This window comes from Schistocerca piceifrons, chromosome X (assembly GCF_021461385.2).
Source record: "Schistocerca piceifrons isolate TAMUIC-IGC-003096 chromosome X, iqSchPice1.1, whole genome shotgun sequence".
NCBI classification, from domain to species: domain Eukaryota; kingdom Metazoa; phylum Arthropoda; class Insecta; order Orthoptera; family Acrididae; genus Schistocerca; species Schistocerca piceifrons.
This window is the reverse complement of record NC_060149.1, coordinates 850,042,514-850,065,084: the sequence shown is the minus strand read 5'-3', so window position 1 is coordinate 850,065,084 and position 22,571 is coordinate 850,042,514. Positions and strand designations below refer to the sequence as shown.

Sequence of the window (22,571 nt, the reverse complement as noted above, 5' to 3'; positions counted from 1 at the left end):
AATTAAGAGGTGTAAGGCTTATTTTATTGAACTAGCGGGTGCCGCTTTTTAACCTGGTTTATCCCAAATTATGAGATGGAGTTTGGCACTTAGTTGGAGGCTCTTTCTACCAAATCATTCCCTTTTTTCCGATGAAATAATATTTCATAGTGTTCTCATTACTAACTATTACATTATGACTATGATCTTCCTCTTTCATTACTTCATTGCTTTCCTCCTCCTCGCTGTCTGTGGGCAAGTATTCATCATCATTCAGGTAAAAAATATTTCTGTTAACGACATGAGCGTCATCTTGCATCTGAAGAAGAATCTTATCAGCCTCTTCAGGCCGAATAATCCTAAACAAAAAACTAATCCTATATTTAAATTCTAACCTAAGTTATTAGACAATAGTTTTCCCTGAAATTCCTAAAATTTTCATAATTCATGGCTTACTTAAATCATCTCTTTTTTTGTATGAACAGTGTCACACATATATGAAAACTGTACGGTCTGAAAACAAGTACTGAGCTTCCCATCATCTGCATTCCTCACATCACAATGCTGTCTAAGGCTCAACAAATGAGAAGCCCTCATTGTTAATAAATTCTGTCAACTTCAGCCATTTGCTGGCAACTTTGCGTTAGTTAATCCGGCTTATGTCCTTAAATACCCCAAGCGCCCACTTTCGTTTATTCAGAAAGTGAATCATCATAAATTAAAGAAATAGTTAATTAATGGTATTTTTGCATAGTGGCCATTTAGATGATAGCTACAAGAGAGATGTCAAGGACCATGAGCATTGCAGGATCAGTAAGTAATGAACTGCATAAAGTATAAGTGTTATTGATCTCAAAAAAAAAACCACGTGCCCTGTGGAGGATTTACCTGATCTATTATAATTCAAATATATACAGTCTTAAAGACACTATTGTAGTTGTCTGATGTTTGCATCAAAGAAATTGCGTATTGGTCAGTAAACCGAAAAAAATGGTTCAAATGGCTCTGAGCACTATGGGACTTAACATCTGAGGTCATCAGTCCCCTAGAACTTAGAACTACTTAAACCTAACTAACCGAAGGACATCACACACATCCATGCCCAAGGCAGGATTCGAACTTGCGACCGTAGCAATGGCGCCGTTCCGGACTGAAGCGCCTAGAACCGCTCGGCCACAGCGGCCTGCCAGTAAACCTATTTCTGCTCTTTTGTCACCAGGTAAAATCCGTTCCCTTCTAATGTTGCTCATAGAAACCTATGCATCATAATCACCGCAGTTTTTCTCGCTAGAAAAGTCACTTACTAAAGCACTGCGCGCGAACCGAATGGGGTAGCGCAATAGTTACTCATGAGACTAGTCTGTGGAAGGGGCGATGTTCAAATTCCGTCTGACTCTCCCGATTAAGTGTGTCACGATTTCCATAAACTGCGTTAGTTTAACTGTTTCGTCGAAAAGGCTGCGGCAGACTTTCAGCTGAGTTCAAGCTTTTCCTCCAATTCTTATGACTCAAACACACACAGTCTACGTTGAACGTTAATATCCCTCTCTCTCTCTCTCTCTCTCTCTTTCTCTACTTCCGCGTTCATTTAGGAAAGTTCATTAATTTAGACAACATTGTCTATGGAATGAGCAATCTGGTGCTATACTTAGATTCAAATCAACAGTCAAGATCGCAGTAACATTTGTTTATTGACCGGTTTAGACTTATGGTTTGACAAAAGCCAAGACCGATATTTCCGTACCCCCTATATATAGATGTAGATGTTGAAAGATTTGTCTAGTGATAGGCTCAGAAAATCAGCTTGGCAGTTAGAATAGTTTGCTGTCGTTCAATGACAGAGTTTGACCGTCAGGTTAAACTTAAACTTTACGAGACGCTTTCAACACCTGCGGAGATTTGGAAACATTTTTGCTGCTTTCAGTACCAGACTAGAGTGTAGTTCCAGTACATTAACATTTCGCGAGTAGGCTATAAGATACCGTTATGAAATTCTGAATTGTTGGACTTTAGTGAAGCTGAGGCGCTCCGAGACTGTTCATTTAAGCAATGTTGAGACAGACGGTTGTTTAAGGGGATCCGCTAGCACTTGTTCGCCTAAGAGCAAGATTTACTGCACTTGTATTATTTCGTATTTTGAGATGGCGTTCCACTTGAATCCGATCATTGGAACAAGGTTAGATCACTACTCATAATTTTTACCACTATGAATGAAAATAAATAACTGCCTTTAATTTTACAGCTACATTTTCTATTGATTGGCGACTTCATAGGGTCATTTTTACATATTTTTATTAGCTACCATCATAAATCTGTTGTAACTGCGACCAGGACGGTCGCGGGGTAGCAATGACGGAAAGCGCGGCGGGACCCGCGGAGAGGCCCGCGAACAACACCACAACGGGAGAGGACGGACACGACCAACAAAGGACAGAACGAAAACGACAAGATCGAACAACGGAGTCACAAGGAAAAAAGGAACAAACACGTCCACTCGTACACAGAACAAGGAAGAAAGCTGTCTAGCGCGAAACGAGGTGTAAACCGACGTACGCGAGATTAGACTGGCTGGCTGAGCTTATTTTTTTTTCTTTATTGAGTTTCGATTCCCCCCGAATGGGATGGGCTGGCAGCAGCTTAGTATGCCGCTCTTCAGCCTACAGACTTTGTTTTAAAAAGGTGAAGATAATAAATAATGAAAACAGGTGATAAAATCGGAGACTTAAATGGTAACATGGCGAAAAAAATCGTGGAACTTAGAACGTAGAACAAAGGGATGATGATGCTAATAAAATACATATGAAGCAGACAGGCAAAACAATATACAGTCTGGCTTCTGTTCGCAAAAGACATAAAATTCACACCCAGCGACAGCATGGTTTCTGTTCGCAACACTTTGGAAAGACAAACAACACTGAACATTCATTTGAACACTGCACTAAAATTTGGCAAATATGACATAACACAGCCGAGAGCAGGTGGGGGGGAAACTGGACAGATGATGGGAAAATAAAAAGGGGCAGGAGAGGAAAAACGAAGGGCGGAGGGGGGAAAGGAGCCAATGGAGGATGAGGACCCATAAGAGGGGTGGGGGGTGCTGGGCAGACGCGACAGGGAGTGGGGAAGGCAGAGGAGGGGAATACAAGGACTCAGGGGGGCAGAAGGGAGGTATGGATAGGTTAGGTGGGGAGAAAACAGTATGGAAGGGGGGAGAAGAGGGAGCCCAGGAAAAGGACAGAGGAAAGGAGGGGGGTGAGGATCAGAGCTGATAGGAGGGACAAATGGAGGGAGAGAGGGCATCATCCGGGAGGGGGAGTTGATGGAAGCCACCTTGGGAAAGGTGATGAAGTGTGTAGAGATGGAGGGTAGGGGGGACACAACAGTGAAGGCGTGGCAGGGGGTGGGGATGGGAGAGGAGAGGAGAGGAGCAAGCAAGGGGTGAGGGGGATCAAGGCAGCGGGAGGTGTAGAGTATGTGTATATGTTTGAGGAATAGGAGCAGATGGGGGAAAGGAATGAGGCCGTAGGGGATCCGCATGGGAGACGGCAGGCATATAAGGAAGGCGAGGCAGAGTGCATGATGCTCAAGGATCTGGAGGGACTTATAGAATTTGGGGGGGGAGGGGGGCAGATATTCAGGTTGGACTGGCATAACAGAGGATGGGAGGAATTAAGAATTTGTATGTGTGGAGGATGGTAGAGGGGTGCACCCCCCATGTCCGGCCAGAGAGGAGTTTGAGGAGTCGGAGGCGGTTGTGAGCTCTGGATTGGATGGAGCGGAGATGAGTGATCCAGGTGAGGTGACGGTCAATGGTGAGGCCAAAGTAGGTGAGGGTGGGAGAGAGGCGGAAAGGATGGGCGCAGATGGTAAGTGAGAAATCCAGGAGCCGGAAGGAGTGAGTGGTACGACCTACGATGATTGCCTTGGGTCTTGGAAGGATTGATTTTCAGGAGCCACTGGTTACACCATGCGGCAAAAAGGTCAAGGTGATTCTCGAGAAGGCGTTGGGACCGTTGGAGGGTAGGAGAGAGGGCGAGGAATGCACTGTGATCGGCATACTGCAAGAGGTGTATTGGAGGGGGGGCAGGGGGTTGGGCATATCTACCGTGTACAGGAGGTAGAGGAGAGGGGAGAGGACAGAGCCCTGGGGCACACCGGCTGAGGGGTAGAAGGTGTGGGAATTGGCATTATGGATGGCTGGCTGAGCGCGAGGCAAGCCTTTAAGTACGCTATCGGGGGCGCTGCTATTGGCCGCTGGGACCAAGTGTTCCACTGTCGCGCCCTCACACTAAAAGCGGGACAGGAAGCGCGCGCCGCCACAGCTTACGGCGCGATGATGTAGAGACCTCTATGGGTCTTCGACGTCCATGACGTCTGGCGCGGATTCAAATTCCGCGGCGCGCGGTATCAGAAAATCCTCCTTATATTTCCAGAGAGAACAGCTGTGAGACACGTAGGTAAGACTGTGCTACGCACCTTTAAGACAAAGTATGAAGAGATACTATAATTCAAAATCACTCATCTGTCCAATCCGACTCAGCTGATTGCTAGATGCTGTCGTTCGTAACAGTCATCCAGGCAAGTGGCAAGTAGATTGATGGGGACTTCACAATGTCTGAGATTTGGCTGATCGACAACTTGTTGCTCAAGACGCTCCAGCACCCACTGTTGATACTTTGTGGGCTTGCATAGAGGTCACTGGAAGTTCGATTCCCTAGGAATATTAGGAACATACCCAGGGCACTTTACATTCCTCGTCTAACGTTTAGGGACTCAATTTGCGAAGTGTCGGCCTCTCGCACCAAATCGGACTGTCGAAGTCAGTGATCGTGTACAGTTCTGTAATCCCCATGATTTGTGTAATCGCACGGTACCTATCATGTGGAATGAAGTTCGATTCGGCCATGTCTCGCCTTCTTGATGATGCAGTTTTGATAAATGTTAGTGCAGCCCGGGATTAGCCGAGCTGGTCCCGACGGAGGTTCGAGTCCTTCCTCGGGCATGGGTGTGTTTGTTTGTCCTTAGAATAATTTAGGTTAAGTAGTGTGTAAGCTTAGGGACTGATGACCTTAGCAGTTAAGTCCTATAAGATTTCACACACATTTGAAGATTTGAAATGTTAGTGTAGTAACAATATCTCGTTTATAGATGTATTGAATGTACTAGCGTAGCTGGGTGCAGAGACAAAATTTAAGTTCAACCAGGATTGTGTAGTATGGTGGTCTGTCCCACAGCTGTACATCCACAGCAACGACGAGATCCCGGTACTGGACGTGAGCCCTCAGCACGAGTGGACGCAGAAGATCAGCATGATAGCGTTCTCTGCCAAGGAGACGTACACTACAGAGGACGCGCGCCAGTTGTCCATCCGCCAGCGCCGCTGCGTCTTCGCCGACGAGATCAAGCTCGAGACGGACTCCATATACACGTACAGCGCTTGCACCAGCCAGTGCCGCATGCGGCTCGCGTTCACCCTCTGCAACTGCGTACCCACCTTCTACCGGCCCAGCAGTGAGTATGACAACCGCCTGCTGGTACACAAGCTGCAAAGCACTTCGTCCTACATCCTGTTAAGTTCGCCGGACAAAATTTTACTCGCTCCCTTAAAACAGCACACTGGTCAATTTGAAGTGCTGCAGTTGGTGCTGAACTGGTGCCAGGGGGCCATGTCACTCTTCACCGCCGACATAAGCCATGACAGTGAAGTGATGTTTATGTCCCAGTCGGTAAGGTGCCATCAGCGTAGTGAGGCTGGCCGAGGGACCAGATGACGTTGTCCGAATGTACGGTATATCAGCTTGGTGTATCCAATGTGTCTACAACGGCTGGTATACCACTCGCAGTTACGAACCTTATGCGCAAGAACTACACTACTGGCCATTAAAATTGCTACACCAAGACGAAATACAGATGATAAACGGGTATTCATTGGACATATATATTAGACTAGAACTGAGATATGATTAAATTTTCACGCAGTTTGGGTGCATAGATCCTGAGAAATCAGTACCCAGAACAACCACCTCTGCCCGTAATAACGGCCTTCATACGCCTGGACATTGAGTCAAACAGAGCTTGGATGGCGTGTACAGGCACAGCTGCCCATGCAGCTTCAACACGATACCACAGTTCATCAGAAGTAGTGACTGGCGTATTGTGACGAGCCAGTGGCTCGGCCACCATTGACCAGACGTTTTCAATTGGTGAGAGATCTGGATAATGTTCTGGCCAGAGCAGCAGTCGAACATTTTCTGTATCCAGAAAGGCCCGTACAGGACCTGCAACATGCGGTCGTACATTATCCTGCTGAAATGTAGGGTTTCACAGGGATCGAATGAAGGGTAGAACCACGGGTCGTAACATATTTGAAATGTAACGTCCACCGTTCAAAATGCGGTCAATGCGAACAAGAGGGGACCGAGACGTGTAACCAATGGCACCCCATACCATCACGCCGGGTGATACGCCAGTATGGCGATGACGAATACACGCTTCCAATGTGCGTTCACCGCGATGTCGCCAAACACGGATGCGACCATCATGATGCTGTAAACAGAACCCGGATTCATCCGAAAAAATGACGTTTTGCCATTCGTGCACCTAGGTTCGTCGTTGAGTACACCACGCAGGCGCTCCTATCTGTGATGCAGCGTCAAGGGTAACAGCAGAAATGGTCTCCGAGCTGATAGTCCATGCTGCTGCCTGCAAACGTCGTCGAACTGTTCGTGCAGATGGTTGTTGTCTTGCAAACGTCCCCATCTGTTGACTCAGGGATCGAGACGTGGCTGCACGATCCGTTACAGCCATGCGGATAACATGCCTGTCATCTCGACTGCTAGTGATACGAGGCCGTTGGGATCCAGCACGGCGTTCCGTATTACCCTCCTGAACCCACCGATTCCATATTCTGCTAACAGTCATTGGATCTCGATCAACGTGAGGAGCAATGTCGTGATACGATAAACCGCATTAGCGATAGGCTACAATCCGACCTTTATCAAAGTCGGAAACGTGATGGTACGCATTTCTCCTCCTTACACGAGGCATCACAACAACGTTTTATCAGCAACACCGGTCAACCGCTGTTTGTGTATGAGAAATCGGTCGGAAACTTTCCTCATGTCACACGTTGTAGATGTCGCCGCCGGCGCCAACCTTGTGTGAATGCTCTGAAAAGCTAATCATTTGCATATCACATCATCATCTTCCTGTCGGTTAAATTTCGTGTCTGTAGCACGTCATCTTCATGGTGTAGCAATTTTAATGGCCAGTAGTGTATTAAGTTCACCGGACAAAATATTAGGCGCTCCCTTAAAACAGCACACTGGTCGATTTGAAGTGCTGCAGTTGCTGCTGAATTGGTGACAGGCAGCCATGTCACTCTTCACCGCTGACGTAAGCCATGACAGTGAAGTGATGTTTATGTCCCAGTCGGTACGATGGAATCAGCGTAGTGAGGCTCTTGGACGTATCCATGACCAAATGACGTTGTCCGAATGTACGGTATATCAGCTTGGTGTATCCAATGTGTCTACAACGGATGGTGTACCACTCGGAGTTACGTACGCGGCGTAAAAACTATGTTCGTAAAAAGGCCGTTACTGACTGAGACCGGACACGACTGTCACGCTTTGTCAAAGTCAATCAGTTCAAAACACAACTTAATTTGGTGCTGACAGTCGATGCTGGTCAGTCTCAACCAGTTTCCGAGCGTGTGCTACGAAGGTAACTGCGTGTCAGGTCATTTGGATTCCAGAATCGCGCAAAAGGCCATTTCTCACAGGGTCACATAAAGCTGCACGTCATCAGTGGATCGAACACTACAAAAGCTTTACAGTAACTGACTGGAGCCATATAGTGTGGTCAGACGAGTTGGGATTTTGTCTCTTTTCAATTGATGCAAAGTGTCGAGTGCACCGACAGTCTCCGAGGCGTTTAAGTCGCAGTATATGAAGTTTGTAATTCAGGCCGGAGGAGGGTCTGTGGTGTTTTGACTTTCGCCAGCTCGCTCATGTCACCGAGAACATGAAAGAAGAAAGGGCAACATTTGGTCAGCGAGAATGCTGAAACAGAAATCTTCGTTCATGTTGACAGTAACCTGAACGAGGATATTTATTTCAACCTTCTTGTTGACCAAGTGTTGCCCTTTCTTCTACATTTTCATGAGATGCCGTGTGTACTCCCACCTTCCAAGATATCAACAGCTGATTCACACGGCTGCACGTATGCGTCCCTGCTTTTGCGAGTATTCAGTCACCCTATCACATCCCGACTGATCCACTAAATCAGCTGATCTTAATCCCATAAAAATGTCTAGGATTATTTGCAACAACGTGTGAAACATAGTACTTTACATCTCCGTAGCCTTCTACGACTTTATCATCAATGACATGCTTCCCTGGATATGGCATAACTGAAGACACTTGTGCACTCTTCTTTGTCGCCGAATTGTGGTAATTTACTGGCTAGAGACGGTATTGGCTAGATGTCTCCTGGAGGGAGGAATGTTTGTCCGATGTGCTTATCTTACACACGCTCTTTTATATGTTTCAATACGAGTGGCCAGCACTCTAGATACGCAAATGACTGGACGGCGGTTCAAATCCCCGTCCAGTCATCGAAATATGTTTCCCTAGTTTCCTCAAATCTCTTAAGGTGAATGTCGTTACAGTTCCTCTGAAAAAGACACGTCCGATTTCATTCCCCTTCCATCCCAAGACCGAGGTTGTGCTGCATCCCTATTAAACTACAGCAACTAAAGTTTGCCTCATACTACCTGCGACAGAAGGTTAATATTTCAACTTCAGTCACTTTCGACACACGACAACGGTGCTGTTGAGAACAGGTGGACTTTTTTTTTTTGGGCTGTGGTGCTCGGGAGGGGGGGGGGGAGTGATGCATGTTACGGTACGACTGCCGTATAATCATCGTGTTTCTGGTACCATGGCTCATATAACTGGATGCTGGTAACCAAATCTATACCTTGTGGATACATTTATCTCAAGTGTCTGAAGATGAAACGTTGATCTTCCGAAACCGATAGCCTTTAATGCAAGAATGTGTGATACAGGCAAATTTTTTACTGGAATTAATAATCTCCACGGACCTGGCTTCTAATCTGTTATTATTTATATAACATTAACTTTCCTTAGGCTTGTGAGTTTAGCTTTTGATAAATTTTCTGTTTCAGAACCATACAAATCCTGTGACGCGGAAGGACTTAAATGTTTAGCTCATCATTACAGTGAGTATGAAATATTGAACATATTAGACTCATATTTCGTTAAATAGCGAGGGAAAATCATTTAATAGCAGGAACTTTGTTATAAGTTTTTTACAAAGATACTTACAGAAATGATTTTTGGTTTATTCAGCTGACATATTCCTCTTGCTACGCCATTTATATGGTCCGCCTGTCTACAAGCTTAATGAAATGTCTTCCAGGAAAAATGAAAACTTGAATGTATCTCACAGGGCAGTGAAGTGTGTACTGGTTTGAAACTTTCTGTCAGAGAAATTTTTTTATAGGACCTAGAACTTTGTGTTTCACCAGCAATACTGTTATTGGCTGAGCTGTCCTGCTATGACTTACAATCCGCCCAAAATACCCCACTTTTGTTGGAAAGTAGGAGATAGGTACCTGCGCAAGAACGTTTGTTATGAGGTGTCGTGAGTCATGTGTGGATAGCTCAGTCGTGAAGCTAATAGCCCAGGAATGCTGAAAAGTCCAGTGTTCGCGTTGGTACACAATTTTAATCTTCCCGGAAATTTCAAAAACGAATCTTAGGTGTGATCACCGCGCACCTGTGTCTTGATCCTCATATACCAGCTTCTGATCCGGCAGATTTTCTTTCAGAGGGTGTGAATAATCAGGGCTGTATGTATGGGCGTCCACATAAATCTATCCAAGAGGAGGAAAAAAGCCATTATTTTGGTTCAACGGTCGAACAGTGCTTCTTTCTTATGATTAAATCCATAGTATCCAACGAGCTATTACAAAAAGTTTGTTTGTTCATGAACCAGTAATGTTAGATTACCACCGAAAATTAAAAATAGCAAACAGATAAGATCTTCATAAAGATTGATAAAATCTTGTTGGATAGGAACAAAAATAGGCAGGGGAAAATATCAAATTATTACTCTCCAAAGCGTAGGAATGGAATTACGCTTTAGAAATCACAATTGTGTTTTCCTAAATTGTAGAAACAGAATTAAACTTTAAAAATAACATTAATTCCCATCGTGCTCGGCAATACTAAACCTACGATTTAGCAGAACTGCAGGCAATCATTGCTAGAAACGTATAAATGTAACGTCTATACCCTCAGATTCCAAATGGGGGCAAGAACTACCTCTCCCCCCCCCCCCGCACCCTCCCTCCCAATCTTGTGGACGCCTATGGTTGTGTGTTGGATGTTTCAACACGCTAGTTTCAAATTACGTATTGTTACTTTTCTAGGGGCAACTGTGTAAGGACGAACGTGGTCATGGGGCAGCAGTGTATGATTGTAGAGACGTTCCTAATGTTGCGCTTGCATGACAGAACGTAGCAGTCACAGTTTGACCCCTCTTGTGGAAGTGTGAAACGTCTCTGCCCGCTTTATAGCTGACCGTTTCATGTAGATCATTTTCGACCACCGTTTAAGATTTATTCGGCCAACAGTTCGATGTAACATTCAGTTATAACAAAAATAATTGCGATATAACAAATAGATAGTACACTCATCCAGCCCTTTTCTGTTTAGTTTGATGTACATCTTATAATGGTGATGTAGGAGCAATATTGATTTCACTAATGTAATAAAAGTTGTGCCATGTAGCGACGATAGGGTCTGCATTGTCATCCCTTTGTCGATTACTTTCGAAGTCTCCAGGAGAGTGGGAGCCCTGGAGTGGACCTCCGGCACAAACCACTCGACGGCGGCGGCGCTGTGTGTCGCTTTTGTTGGCTACGTGCGAAAATTTCTGGACAAAGGCGACTTTGAAAAGGGGTGTCACCTACCACGCATTTCGAGGCGATTGTACGGTGTCTTACCTTGACGTTACGTGTCTGAGGTACGGTCCCGGGCAATGGCTCTGCGACAAATTGGTGCCTTGCATAGTCGTTGCACATTTGACTGGCCCGCTAGTTCAAATTCTCGCTAGAGAGGGGGAATTCGTAAGCGTAGTCTCCGCTCGTTCTTGAGAGGAGCACTGGTCGTGGACTTTGATAAGCCGATGACAGTTTGGGTGCGCTGCTTTCTCAGGTACGCCACAATAGAATGGGGTTTAGAAACGGTAATTTTCTCTAATTTGATAGAATGACAACCAGTCACGGGTTTTTATTGGACGATAACTACTTTGTCGGGCTCCGCTTATTCCATAAGAACGCCTGAAGTCGAAAGAAAGAATTTTTCTACTCACTCTTTTGCGAGCTGTTCAGGGAGACACTGCTGCAGACTCCGCTCTGTTCTGCGGACGCTGCGGCGAGACTCTGGGTTCAGACTTGGATCGGAACAGTACATGAATCTATGGCTGCGACTCTGGCGTTGCATAGCTGGGCATCTTCTGCTTCGCTCCGGTGTGTCTAGGATGGAGTCAGTCAGGTATCGGGTCTTTTTCACGATCGTCGTGCTAACGTTTTACTTCACTTAGTACCATTTTTCATTATTTTCTTATTCATTTACCGGATGTTTATAAATTAGTTGTGCTCGAGTGTCTTCCATTTGAGTAATAGATGAGCCTGGTGTTTCAGATCGACCAGCATCGTGTGTCGAATGGCCACCAGCACGGAACTTGTTGTAATTATATATCCATATCAGAGTCGAGCTGGAAAGGGTAAATAGCTTACAGAAGTGTTTGATGCTTCGCTGAATGCAGCATATATTCAAGGTTTCTTCCACAATTGTGTGCCTCCACATTTTGTTCATTACAGTGCCAAGTGCCTGTTTTTAGGTTCTTGTATATCTGATTAGTACCCCTCCTTGTAGCCTGGATAACATGATTAACTGCGTCATAGCGGTATAAGTAGGTCCCAGCGTAATCGCTGGAGGTAATACTTTTCGCTCCATCTTCCCTTATTCCTCGTGATCCACCTCGTAAGTGTATAAAGTATGAATTACATAGTTCACTGCCTTCACGTGTGTATTGACAGTTTTTTAGAACGTATCAACTTCCTTTTGCTATAAGGGGTGGGGAGGGGGGCGGTCAAAAAGCTTCCGTCTGAGGGCGTTGCTGCAGCGTATATGCAACGCTGCTCGAGTCTGATGTGAGTATGTAATTACAACAGGTTCCGTGCTGGTCGCCATTCAACACACGATGCTGGTCGATCTGAAACACCAGACTCATCCATTACTCAAATGGAAGACACTCGAGCACCCGGCCCATAGTTCTGATCCCTCCTGTGCTATTATCATACTTTCGGTCCCTTAAAAAACGCCTCGAAGGGTCGACGATACCCGTTAGACGAGGATGTGCAGCAGGCACCTACGGACTTCATGCAGCAGGACACGGTGTTTTATAAAACCGGTATCTCTGACCTGTTGCGTTGATGGGTTGATTGCCTCGGTGCACACTATGATTTTGCCCGATTGACATATCGATTCTGAACTGTACAGCTGATGAACGGAAAGTTTTTATTCGCCCCTTATATTACAATGAAGCGCCAAGGAACGGGTATACGCATGATAATTCAATTACAGAGATATGTAAACAGGCAGAATACGGTGCTGCGGTCGACAACACCTATATAAGATAACAACTGTCTGGCGCAGTTGTAAGGTCGGTTACTGCCGCTATAATGGCAGGTTATCAAGATTTAAGTGAGTTTAAACGTGGTGTTATAGTTGGCGTACGAGCGATGGGACAGTATATCCGAGGTAGCGATGAAGTGGGGATTTTCCCAGAGACCATTTCACGAGTGTACCTGAATATCAGGAATCTGGTAAAACATCACATCTTCGACATCGTTGCGGCCAGAAAAAGATCCTGCAAGAACGTGACCAACGACGACTGAAGAGAATCGTTAAAGGTGACAGAAGTGCACCCCTTCCGCACATTTCTTCAGATTTCAATGCTGGGTCATCAACAAGTGTCAACGTGCGAACCATTCAACGAAACATCATCGATATGGGCTTTCGAAGCCGAAGGCCCACTCGTGTACAATTCATGACTGCACGACGGAAAACTTTACGCCTCGCCTGGGTCCGTCAACACCGACATTGGACTGTTGATGATTGGAAACATGTTGCCTGGTTGGGCGAGTGTCGTTTCAAATTGTATCGAGCGGATGGGCGCGTATGGCTGTGAGACAACCTCACGAACCCATGGACCCTGCGTGTCAGCAGGGGACTGTTCAAGCTGGTGGAGCCTCTGTAATGGTGTCAGGCGTGTGCAGTTGGTGTGATACGGGACCCCTGATACTCTTTGATAGGTGACACGTACGTAAGCATCCTGTCTGATCACCAGAATCCATCCATACCCATTGTGCGTTCGGACGGATGTGGGCAATTCCAGCCGGGCAGTGCGACACACTGCACGTCCAGAATTGCTACAGAGTTGATCCAGGAACAGTCTTCGGAGTTTAAACACTTCTGCTGACGGCCAGACTCTCCAGAATGAACATTATTGAAAATATCTGGAATGTCTTGCAATGTGCTGTTCACAAGAGATCTCCAGCCCATCGTACTCTTCTTACGTATGTATGGACATCCCAGTAGGATTCATGCTGTCAATTCCTTCCAGAACTACTCCAGACATTAGTCGAATCCATGCCACAACGTGTTGAGGCACTTCTGCGTGCTCGCAAGGGACCTACACGATATTAGGCAGGTGTACCAGATTCTTTGGCTCTTCAGTGTATTTCTCTAGTTAAGTAATGTCTGCCACTGTTGATTAGTGATTCTGCCAGATCAATCAGCCATTGTTCATGTACGGAGATCATTCTTCTTCAGTTCCATTCCGCGAATCTTAATTCACGTATGTGAATAGTGGAGAACACCCTGATTGCCGAAAAGTCCAGCCAGCATCGGACGTTAACAGACAGTCATGCCGAAGCTCACGACCGACACCTCGCACCTGCAGCAGTATAGTACCACTTAACCCAAACGAAAATTAACATTTTCCTAATTGACGCCTGCATCATGAGCGTTTTCTCATCGGAGACTATGTGTTGTCGCTTATTTTCTGGTTGGTAATGATTTACCCATCTCCCGTCACATCTCGATCGAAAATAACCGTCAGCTTCCCGCACAAAGCCGTTCAAGTGCTCTTGAATCACATATGTGATCAAACGACGGCCATCTTCGTACCCTTCAGCTATAAACTTTCCTATACCCAAGGGAATCGTAGATGAAACTACGTGTAACAAGATCTTGTTGAATTCTACGGTAATTTGAACACCAGTGACGGATTCTGTGGTCAGTATGTGTTTTCATTGTTTCAGTTGGGACACAATCAGGTGTTCTACTAGGCTGTCCGTCTCATAACTCTGTACCCCGTACGCCACCATACTGTGTGTCGAAATTTACTTAGGGTGCTACTATCATTTCCCTCTTTCCAGCGACTGTTGCACTATCTCTTTACTTTAAATTTTTCTGAATACTGGATTTTCGTTCTGTCACAGACTATAGAGGGTCTCCATCTGACCACAAAAAGATACTGACACCTCATTCACAGACGATGTACACTCTTTGACATAAAACTTGACCGGCGGCCGGCCGCTTCAGACGCTAAGTCCGCGCCGATCGCGACATGGGACAATAAAACTGGCCACCTCGCTATTTCTCTAAGTCCGGTAAGCTGCACAATCTGGCAACACTGTAGACTGCGGCACTTCCTGGAGGAAAACTTGTCCCATGATGGAGAAACTATAGGCTGATTGCACCTGTGGTCTAGCGGTAGCGTGCGTTGTTTCTGTTCATAATGTCAGTGGATCGAGAGCAGCTGGCATAAAATATTTTTATAGCCTCTTCTGCCTGAATACTGAACACGTGAATGTAATAGTAGCGCAGATTCAATCTATTTCGCTTTGTGACACACCGATATCAAAATTTTGTCCAGTAACCATTTTGCGGCAGATTTCCTGCAGACTGTCCTCCTCTGGACGCCGTAATCGGCAAAGCTCCGGGATCCACTTGCTGGCTACCGGCAGTGGCCGTGGCGACAGCTGCGGCGTTGCACTCCCCCGTTCTTTATCGAAAGCGCTGCTACCGCTCATCGCTTCTGATGATTTAAAACGCTTTATTATTAAATGTTGCTCCACAGATAATTTCTACGATTTCCATTCACACTCAAAAGAACGGAGACAGACGCCGTGATTAGTAAACGGGTATTATATTACATTAATCGGTGAGAGCGGAGTATGACCCGAAATTAAGTTTATAGACTGGGACGAAATTAAACCACGCCATTACATTCGATCAATTAATAACTGCTTCATACCTCGTTTCTTTTCCTTTCAAAGTCAATTATTTGTGCAACTTTTGGCCAATATTCGGATGTTTTCGTCAAGCCAGAGTGAGCGTCTGTGGTGTAAAGTGTATTACAGTCTTGTTTCATTCCTTATGGTAAGTCTATGTGATAAATTGTGTGAATACTTTGCAACGCATGCTCTGTAGCAGTGCAGGAACACTGCACATTTGGTGTTCCATATATGGTTTCATGAACTATTTAACGTTGATCGGAAGTGATATATGACGAACAAAGCTCAAATTCGTATCGTTGACAGTCAATTTGAATCTTTTCAGGAACCATTTTACAGTGAAGCATCTTGGCATTCGGAAAGCAGACATCCATGATATTAACATAATTTACTAAGTTGAAATTGCACGAAGATTGATGTGTAAAGGCATTGTTCAGATTTCGTATAAGGAATTTTTACTAGCAGTTTGCAACTCCATTAATTAAAATTGAAAAGTTGTACTCAGCAGCTTTCATCGAGATTGGAACTGCAATCTCATATAGCCCAAGCATCGCAGCACACAAGGGAACCATTTTTTTTTTTTTTTTTTTTTTTCCCACTGAGCTAACGACACACTGCCGGCAACAAGCCCACGATAGTCATTGCGATATTGCCTGAGCCTGAAAACGCAACCTTAAACCCACAAACAGGTGTTATGTATGTGATGAACGCCGTTCTTGGAGTCCAGAAATTAAATACACTTTATAGGTGTCTCATCTTACAGTGAATTATATCGTATGAGTCTTCGATGTGGAAAACGAATGTCAAGTGAATTTAGCGAAGTAATGCCGGGCTACACCCGGAAGTAAATGCTCTATCACAGTGTTGACAAATACTTGCTACGACGGTGCCAATTCTCGCCTCTCTTACGAGGCAGCTCTTCAGCGAAATGCTTGCCGTGATTCTCCGATACGGTTCTTCAGAGGGGAGACGCGCGTGCACGTTCGGTTTTCCTGCGGCGTTCTCCCCTGACAGTTTCTGACGTCGCCTTGTGGGCTATGTATACATTTGAGGCTTTCAATCATCATTAATCCAGAATGATACACGTTTCACCCTCCGGCGTGGAAGAAGGCTGTTGACGCTGACATATCATTTCAACGTTGGGAAAGCAAAACGGATGGTTCAGTGTTCCTCATTCAGCGTAAAGCATGTGAGATAATTTTCCGTAACGTTCGTAATCACCTCAAAATTCAATCGAAGTAAAAATACATCGGAAGAGTATTTGAACGGAATATAATGTAAGATATTAAACGCTTTGCTCCTCGATGTCGAATGTATCCACGTGCAATCTTTTGCAGCAACGTATAGAATGTCATGATTACCACGACAATGAAGAAATATGTTGGTAGGGATGGAAGCAAGAAGAGACTCAGTCAACAAATATTCGATTCCTCATGGCATTCATTTCATTTGACACGTAAGAAGAGGTAAAACGGGATATTACTTTCGTTAACGCGAAAGATATACCAGACATATGGATAACGAGAAAGTATGCGTCTTCATACGTTTCCTCCTTGAAATCTGTATGCTCTATTATATACTAAGTAGCTTGATTATTGTTTCCATAATGTTACGCTCTTGTTTGGCCCTTAAAGATGAACAGGTTCCTAATGCGTGTCTCTGCATGAAAGTAGTTGTTTGAACCCTTCCTGTATTGTTTGTGTTTTTTGCTTGGAATTCATGAAGCAGACCACTGTGCCTTCTCCCCTCGAGGGTTAGGTCTCAAAACTAAACCGTTTTTTATCCAATGGCATAATTTATTCAGACAACATCAGCACAAGACTATCAAACAAAGTCATCCATTTACAGTTGCAACACTCTAACCAGCAGCTGACCGAAGGGTAATCCACGGTCATGGTCCGAAATTAGCAGCTCTCTGCTACTGTGGCAAAGTCCGTACTACATTTTCGATTCCGCAGCACCTGTTTATCTGGTAACGCTGTGTTAAAACAACAGGAATAATTGCAGAGTTGTGCCAGCATATCTGTCCTCCATTGTCAACTTTATGTATCTCTTTTCTCCTGTAGCGTTGATCACGAGAAGTAGAAGTAAATGAGTGTATTCTGCATAACGTAACATTCAGTATTCCCTTCTTTCATAGCCACTCTTCATGTGCATCGATAGCAAATAGGGATATGAAAACTCTTGCGAGTGAGAGAATGACAATAATAATCGTAACAAGAACAAGCAAATGATGAATGAAGTTTATTGCAATGCAGAACGAGAATGGCTGTGAAAATAAAAATCTATAAAAATAGGTTGATCATTGAGTTGGCACAATGCAAAATCTTCTTAGCATTTTGTTACTGAATTTAGTTCTGGATGTTTGCAGAAAAAAAGGAAAAGTCGATACTTCTCGCTAGTGTAATATAATGTGAACCTTAGAACACGACTCAACCAGGTCTCCAAGTAGCTACCAAGGCAGTGCTGCAGTCTGTTCCCTGACACTGCTCTGATGACGGTTAATGCAGATAGTTCCGATTATGAAATACAAAACGTATTGCAGGTTACTTGTTAGGATCGTAACATTAAATTTGCGATGTAGATGGCACATGAACGTGACGACTATCCAGATTACTTATCAATATAAAAAGACAATATTATTTGAATGGAGCAGGATTACTCAACATGAATTTTGAAATTGGGTTACTGACCGCACAGGTGCTAAACGTCGTCAAGAGTATACCAAGTCCCAATCGCACTAACAGTATGAAGCTCGCGGCTTTCACATTGCTATCTGCACCGTACTCCAGAGAGCCCTCGGAGGAGCTGCACTAAGTTGCCGATGTAATGGAAGACCTTCAAACCGATAACAGATCACATATTGAAAAATACAAGCGAATTCTCTTGCAGCTTAAGCTTATTGTAACTAATCTAAAATGATTGGAGAGCAACATTGTCCTATTCAAAAAAAGTAAAATGTTACACACTGTTGACGTCAAACGGACATTATATACGTCCCGTCTTGTGTCCTACTCATCTATAATATCCGGTGTACTATCAAAATGATTATATATAATGGATGCTAATGTAATTCATCGATACCAGATGGTGGGTTCACAACACTATTGATGCGAAAATAAAAAAGCAGTTCGCAAAAGCGCAGCTGTACTTTTTCGTACGTTTTCACCTCCAGATCTACCACAGATAATGTATACTGACAAACTTAGTCATTGTCCCTGTAGTTTTTTCCCTCTTGTTTCAGACCAAGTTGATTAAAAAAAGTACAAATTCGTGACTCTTACAGATGCTTCGAATCTGTTCAGTAATTTTGTCAGTAATTTTGATGTGACTTAAGATCAGTTAGGTCTACGATCATGGTAACCTCTGCGAACTTGTTAGGACACACTTACATGTGACAGGTATCACCTGATTTAAAATTTACTGAAAGGAATTGATCCATCGTTTGCAGCAAACCTGGAACCGGAGGCAACTACCATTTTATAAAGTCACTACAACTACGCTGCCAAGGAATTCCAGCATAAACACTCTCATTGCCACAATCGCGGCTGCAGTATATAACTGATAAACTCGCAAAATGAAAGATGAGACAAGGGGTAGCTTCTGCATGAAATGACCTTGTATTCACAAAATATTCAGAATATTTCATAGAGAAGACAAGAAAACGTCAGGCGAATTTAGCAGAATAAATCTGTCCCACAGCTGCAAATCATTGTTATGCCTACAGGATTGCCAAGTGATGCCTACAACGTTGCAGTCAGGACCACGCCGACAGCAAGAAGAACGTGTTTTCGTAGCCTGAATATTTCATGATAGGATCCAGACATCCAATCTGTCGCGAGAGATTCTGCTCTCCAAATTTTTGGCCATGTGCCTACAATTTAGTAATAACCCTCTGATGGCTATTCCCACTGATGTGATTTGGATGACGAGAAAGCCCTGCTATGGGTTATCTATATGTTTACTGAAAGCAAGCGACATTACATAATAGCAGGACGCCTGTCATATACTTTCAGATAATGTTTCCTGAACCTCAGACATATATCATTTTAGCATCCTTACCCCATCAAAAAGGATTTCTTGTTATTGCATTTGACATACAAGTTACAACTGAAGGCCTCAGGTGTCTTGCTTCCCACATAGCAAACAATGGTTACCACTCTCACTGTCGCATGTCATACCCTAATTCCTTCAGCATCATCTGGTTTAGTTTCGACTACAGTTCGTTATCCTTAGAAATATGTCCATATTTCAAAAAGTATAAATATCATCTCTATGTAATGTTCACTGTGGGGTTACTCAAGAAGCTTTTCGAATAGAAGCGAAAATCGCTTAGCGGATGAGAACTTTACTTCGTGGTACACCTCAGAACGAAAGAAACAAAATAACAGGAAGAGCAGCAGGCTCTTCATACTGAGCGTGGGCACTGTCAACGCAGCGCCCTTAATTTGGCCATATTCCTCCGAATTTACTTCCCGATAACCCAAAGGCGCTGTCACTACAAAAATATCAGCATATTCACACAGGAATTACTATCCACATGTAATTGCTAGAATACCTTGCTACGTCAGGTATCAGGTATGTGTTATCAGACGCTCGATCTGAGCTGTTAATTTTTATTGAATCAACCTGCTGTGTTAAGGAAATTGATCAGAGTAACTGAATGAGTTTATTATTTTGGTATAATGTATGAAAACCCACTTTTCCCACTTATCGTATCCTAAATATACGTCGACTGGGTTGAGAGGACGGCCGGCGAGGCCGTGCGGTTCTAGGCGCTTCAGTCTGGAACCGCGTGACCGCTACGGTCGCAGGTTCGAATCCTGCCTCGGGCATGGATGTGTGTGATGTCCTTAGGTTAGTTAGGTGTAAGTAGTTCTAGGTTCTAGGGGACTGGTGACCTGAGAAGTTACGTCCCATAGTGCTCAGAGCCATTTGAACCATTTGTGAGTGCTCGGAACCATTAGTTTATAAGTAGGAATGTGTTGATTTACCATAATTTTTTAGTAATGGTCAATTTCAATTCATGATTTTGGTTAGTTTGTATCAAAATCTGATCTGGAAGTGCAGGAACATATTAACTCGTGGCTTCAACTAATCGAGCTGCTACGAGAAATTCATGGTAGAAAGTAATGTTCTTAATTTTGATCTGAAAAAATTAATTTTCAAAGAAGCCATTTGTAGCTTGCATGTGTTTCAATTTGTATTTTGACGGGGTTCTGAAATTCATGGATGAAGGAAAGGTTGCTAATTTAATATGAAAGAATAAGAAGTCACGTTTTGTGAAATGAGTCAGTAGAAATTTACGTGTGAAGCTGATTTTGAGAACAACAGGATTTGAAAGATACGTGGGAATCAGTGAGACCGGTTTCCTGAATTAAATAAAGGGGAACCAGCATAACAGTAATTCGTGTAGCCATGCTATGCAATCTATACACGAACTGTAAGTATTGTGAAAAGTTCTGTGTGTGTATTTATGTATCTTTTGGAAGGGAGGTTTTGGATGGTATATTATTTAATGGTCTCGAGATATTATTAGGAAATCAGTCTAAGTAACTTGTGGAGGTTTTTTTTCAGTTGGAATAACGTGCCGCTCACGAATATGAGCGGAACGTAAATTTCAGAATCGCGACCGCGCGAACTTTCCAACCACGCGAGACGTAGTTAACATCGAGGCACATCGATAAGTGAGAGGTGTTTTTGGGATGAGACAGTGATTGAAGAAGTTACAGAATTTTTCTAGAACTAGTCCGCGTTGAGATACGATCATTGCTTTGTCCAATGGTAATAAGAGTGATAGTGTGTGGCTGTGACATTATGAATCAAGCATTGTGGGCTATCCTTCGTTCCTTCCCGTAGGTGAGACAATGGTTATCTTCGTAAGAAACCATAGGAAGTAGAAATATCTTTATATGAGCTGTTACAAGATCATCTGTTAGGGAATTTAATCCTGTATGTTACTGGTAATACCGTTATTATGTTTTGAGAGATGAAAGTAAGACAGAATGAAACGAAATAGATTGTAGAACGGAGGAGGAGTTGTTATGCAGGTCCAGTTACGATTCCGGTTACTTACGCTTTTTCTTTAAACACCGTCAGGTGATTAACAGTGTACCAAATTTGGGGTTAATACTACAAAATCAAACATTTATCCGTTGTGCATACATTTGTTTATTTATTTCCTTGAGTAAAGAATTTAATTAGTAGTTGCTATGTGGAAGAATCACGCAGTGACACATTTAATGAGAATACACAGGGACCATTTAGCTTTAGTAGGTTTCCGGAACACTTTAGAACCACGCAACTGGTTTGACCTTTATTTTTCTTTCAGTACCCTACCCATCCTCCCTCGTTTTCTATAATTGCTCGAAGGCGTCTGGGAAGTGATAAGGCTAAATTCCCCGAGAGGTTGAGATGATCGTTGATCTCCCACCATGTATTCTCCCACAGAGTTTCCGAATTCCTTGACCCAGGTGGTAACGACCTCGTAACCTCCGCCCACATATTTTCAATGGGGTTGAGGTCTGGTGATTTTGGCACGAAAGGAAGAAGTTTTATTCTCTGCTGATCTTGGAACCAGTTCTGGACTGCTAGGCTATTATGAATCGGGCTATGATCCTGTAAAGAAATGATCATCCACTAATTTCGAAATTCAGTACTTCTAATACTATGAATACTTAATTTCCATACTGTGAAAAAATTCGACAACTGCAATGGCTGTGTAGTCTAAGCTACAGGTCTATAAATCATTCGGAGGATTCCACAGTCCAAAATACTTTGCTGATAGCTGTTGACAAAAACCTATGCTGACAAGGGGAGGGTGCTGGGACGGAGATCAGGATACAGAGCGAATGGTAATACAGTTTAAGGCGCCAGTTATAACACACAGGTAGGCCTTCTTTCGGAATATGGTTCAAATGGCTCTGAGCACTATGGGACTTAATATCTGAGGTCATCAGTCCCCTAGAACTTAGAACTACTTAAACCTAACGAACCTAAGGACACCACACACATCCATGCCCGAGGCAGGATTCGAACCTGCGACCGTAGCAGTCGCGCGGTTCCAGACTGAAGCGCCTAGAACCGCGAGACCACTCCTATGCTTTGGTAATGATGAGGTCGAGTGTAGGTTGTTCAATACAGTGCAGCAGTCTGTTGAACTGTTAGACTCGTTGCATGGTTGTAAAGCTAA

At 44.0% G+C, this 22,571-nt stretch overlaps 1 protein-coding gene across 1 annotated transcript in view; it reads left to right on the top strand.

Moving 5' to 3' along the window:
- LOC124722936 (sodium channel protein Nach-like) overlaps positions 1-22,571 on the top strand; it is a 174,537-nt gene that overhangs the window by 109,633 nt on the left and 42,333 nt on the right. Inside the window, exons 7-8 of the mRNA XM_047248097.1 lie at positions 5,214-5,490; positions 9,170-9,223. Coding sequence (XP_047104053.1) covers positions 5,214-5,490; positions 9,170-9,223 — 331 coding nt within the window. The remainder of the gene's footprint in view (positions 1-5,213; positions 5,491-9,169; positions 9,224-22,571) is intronic.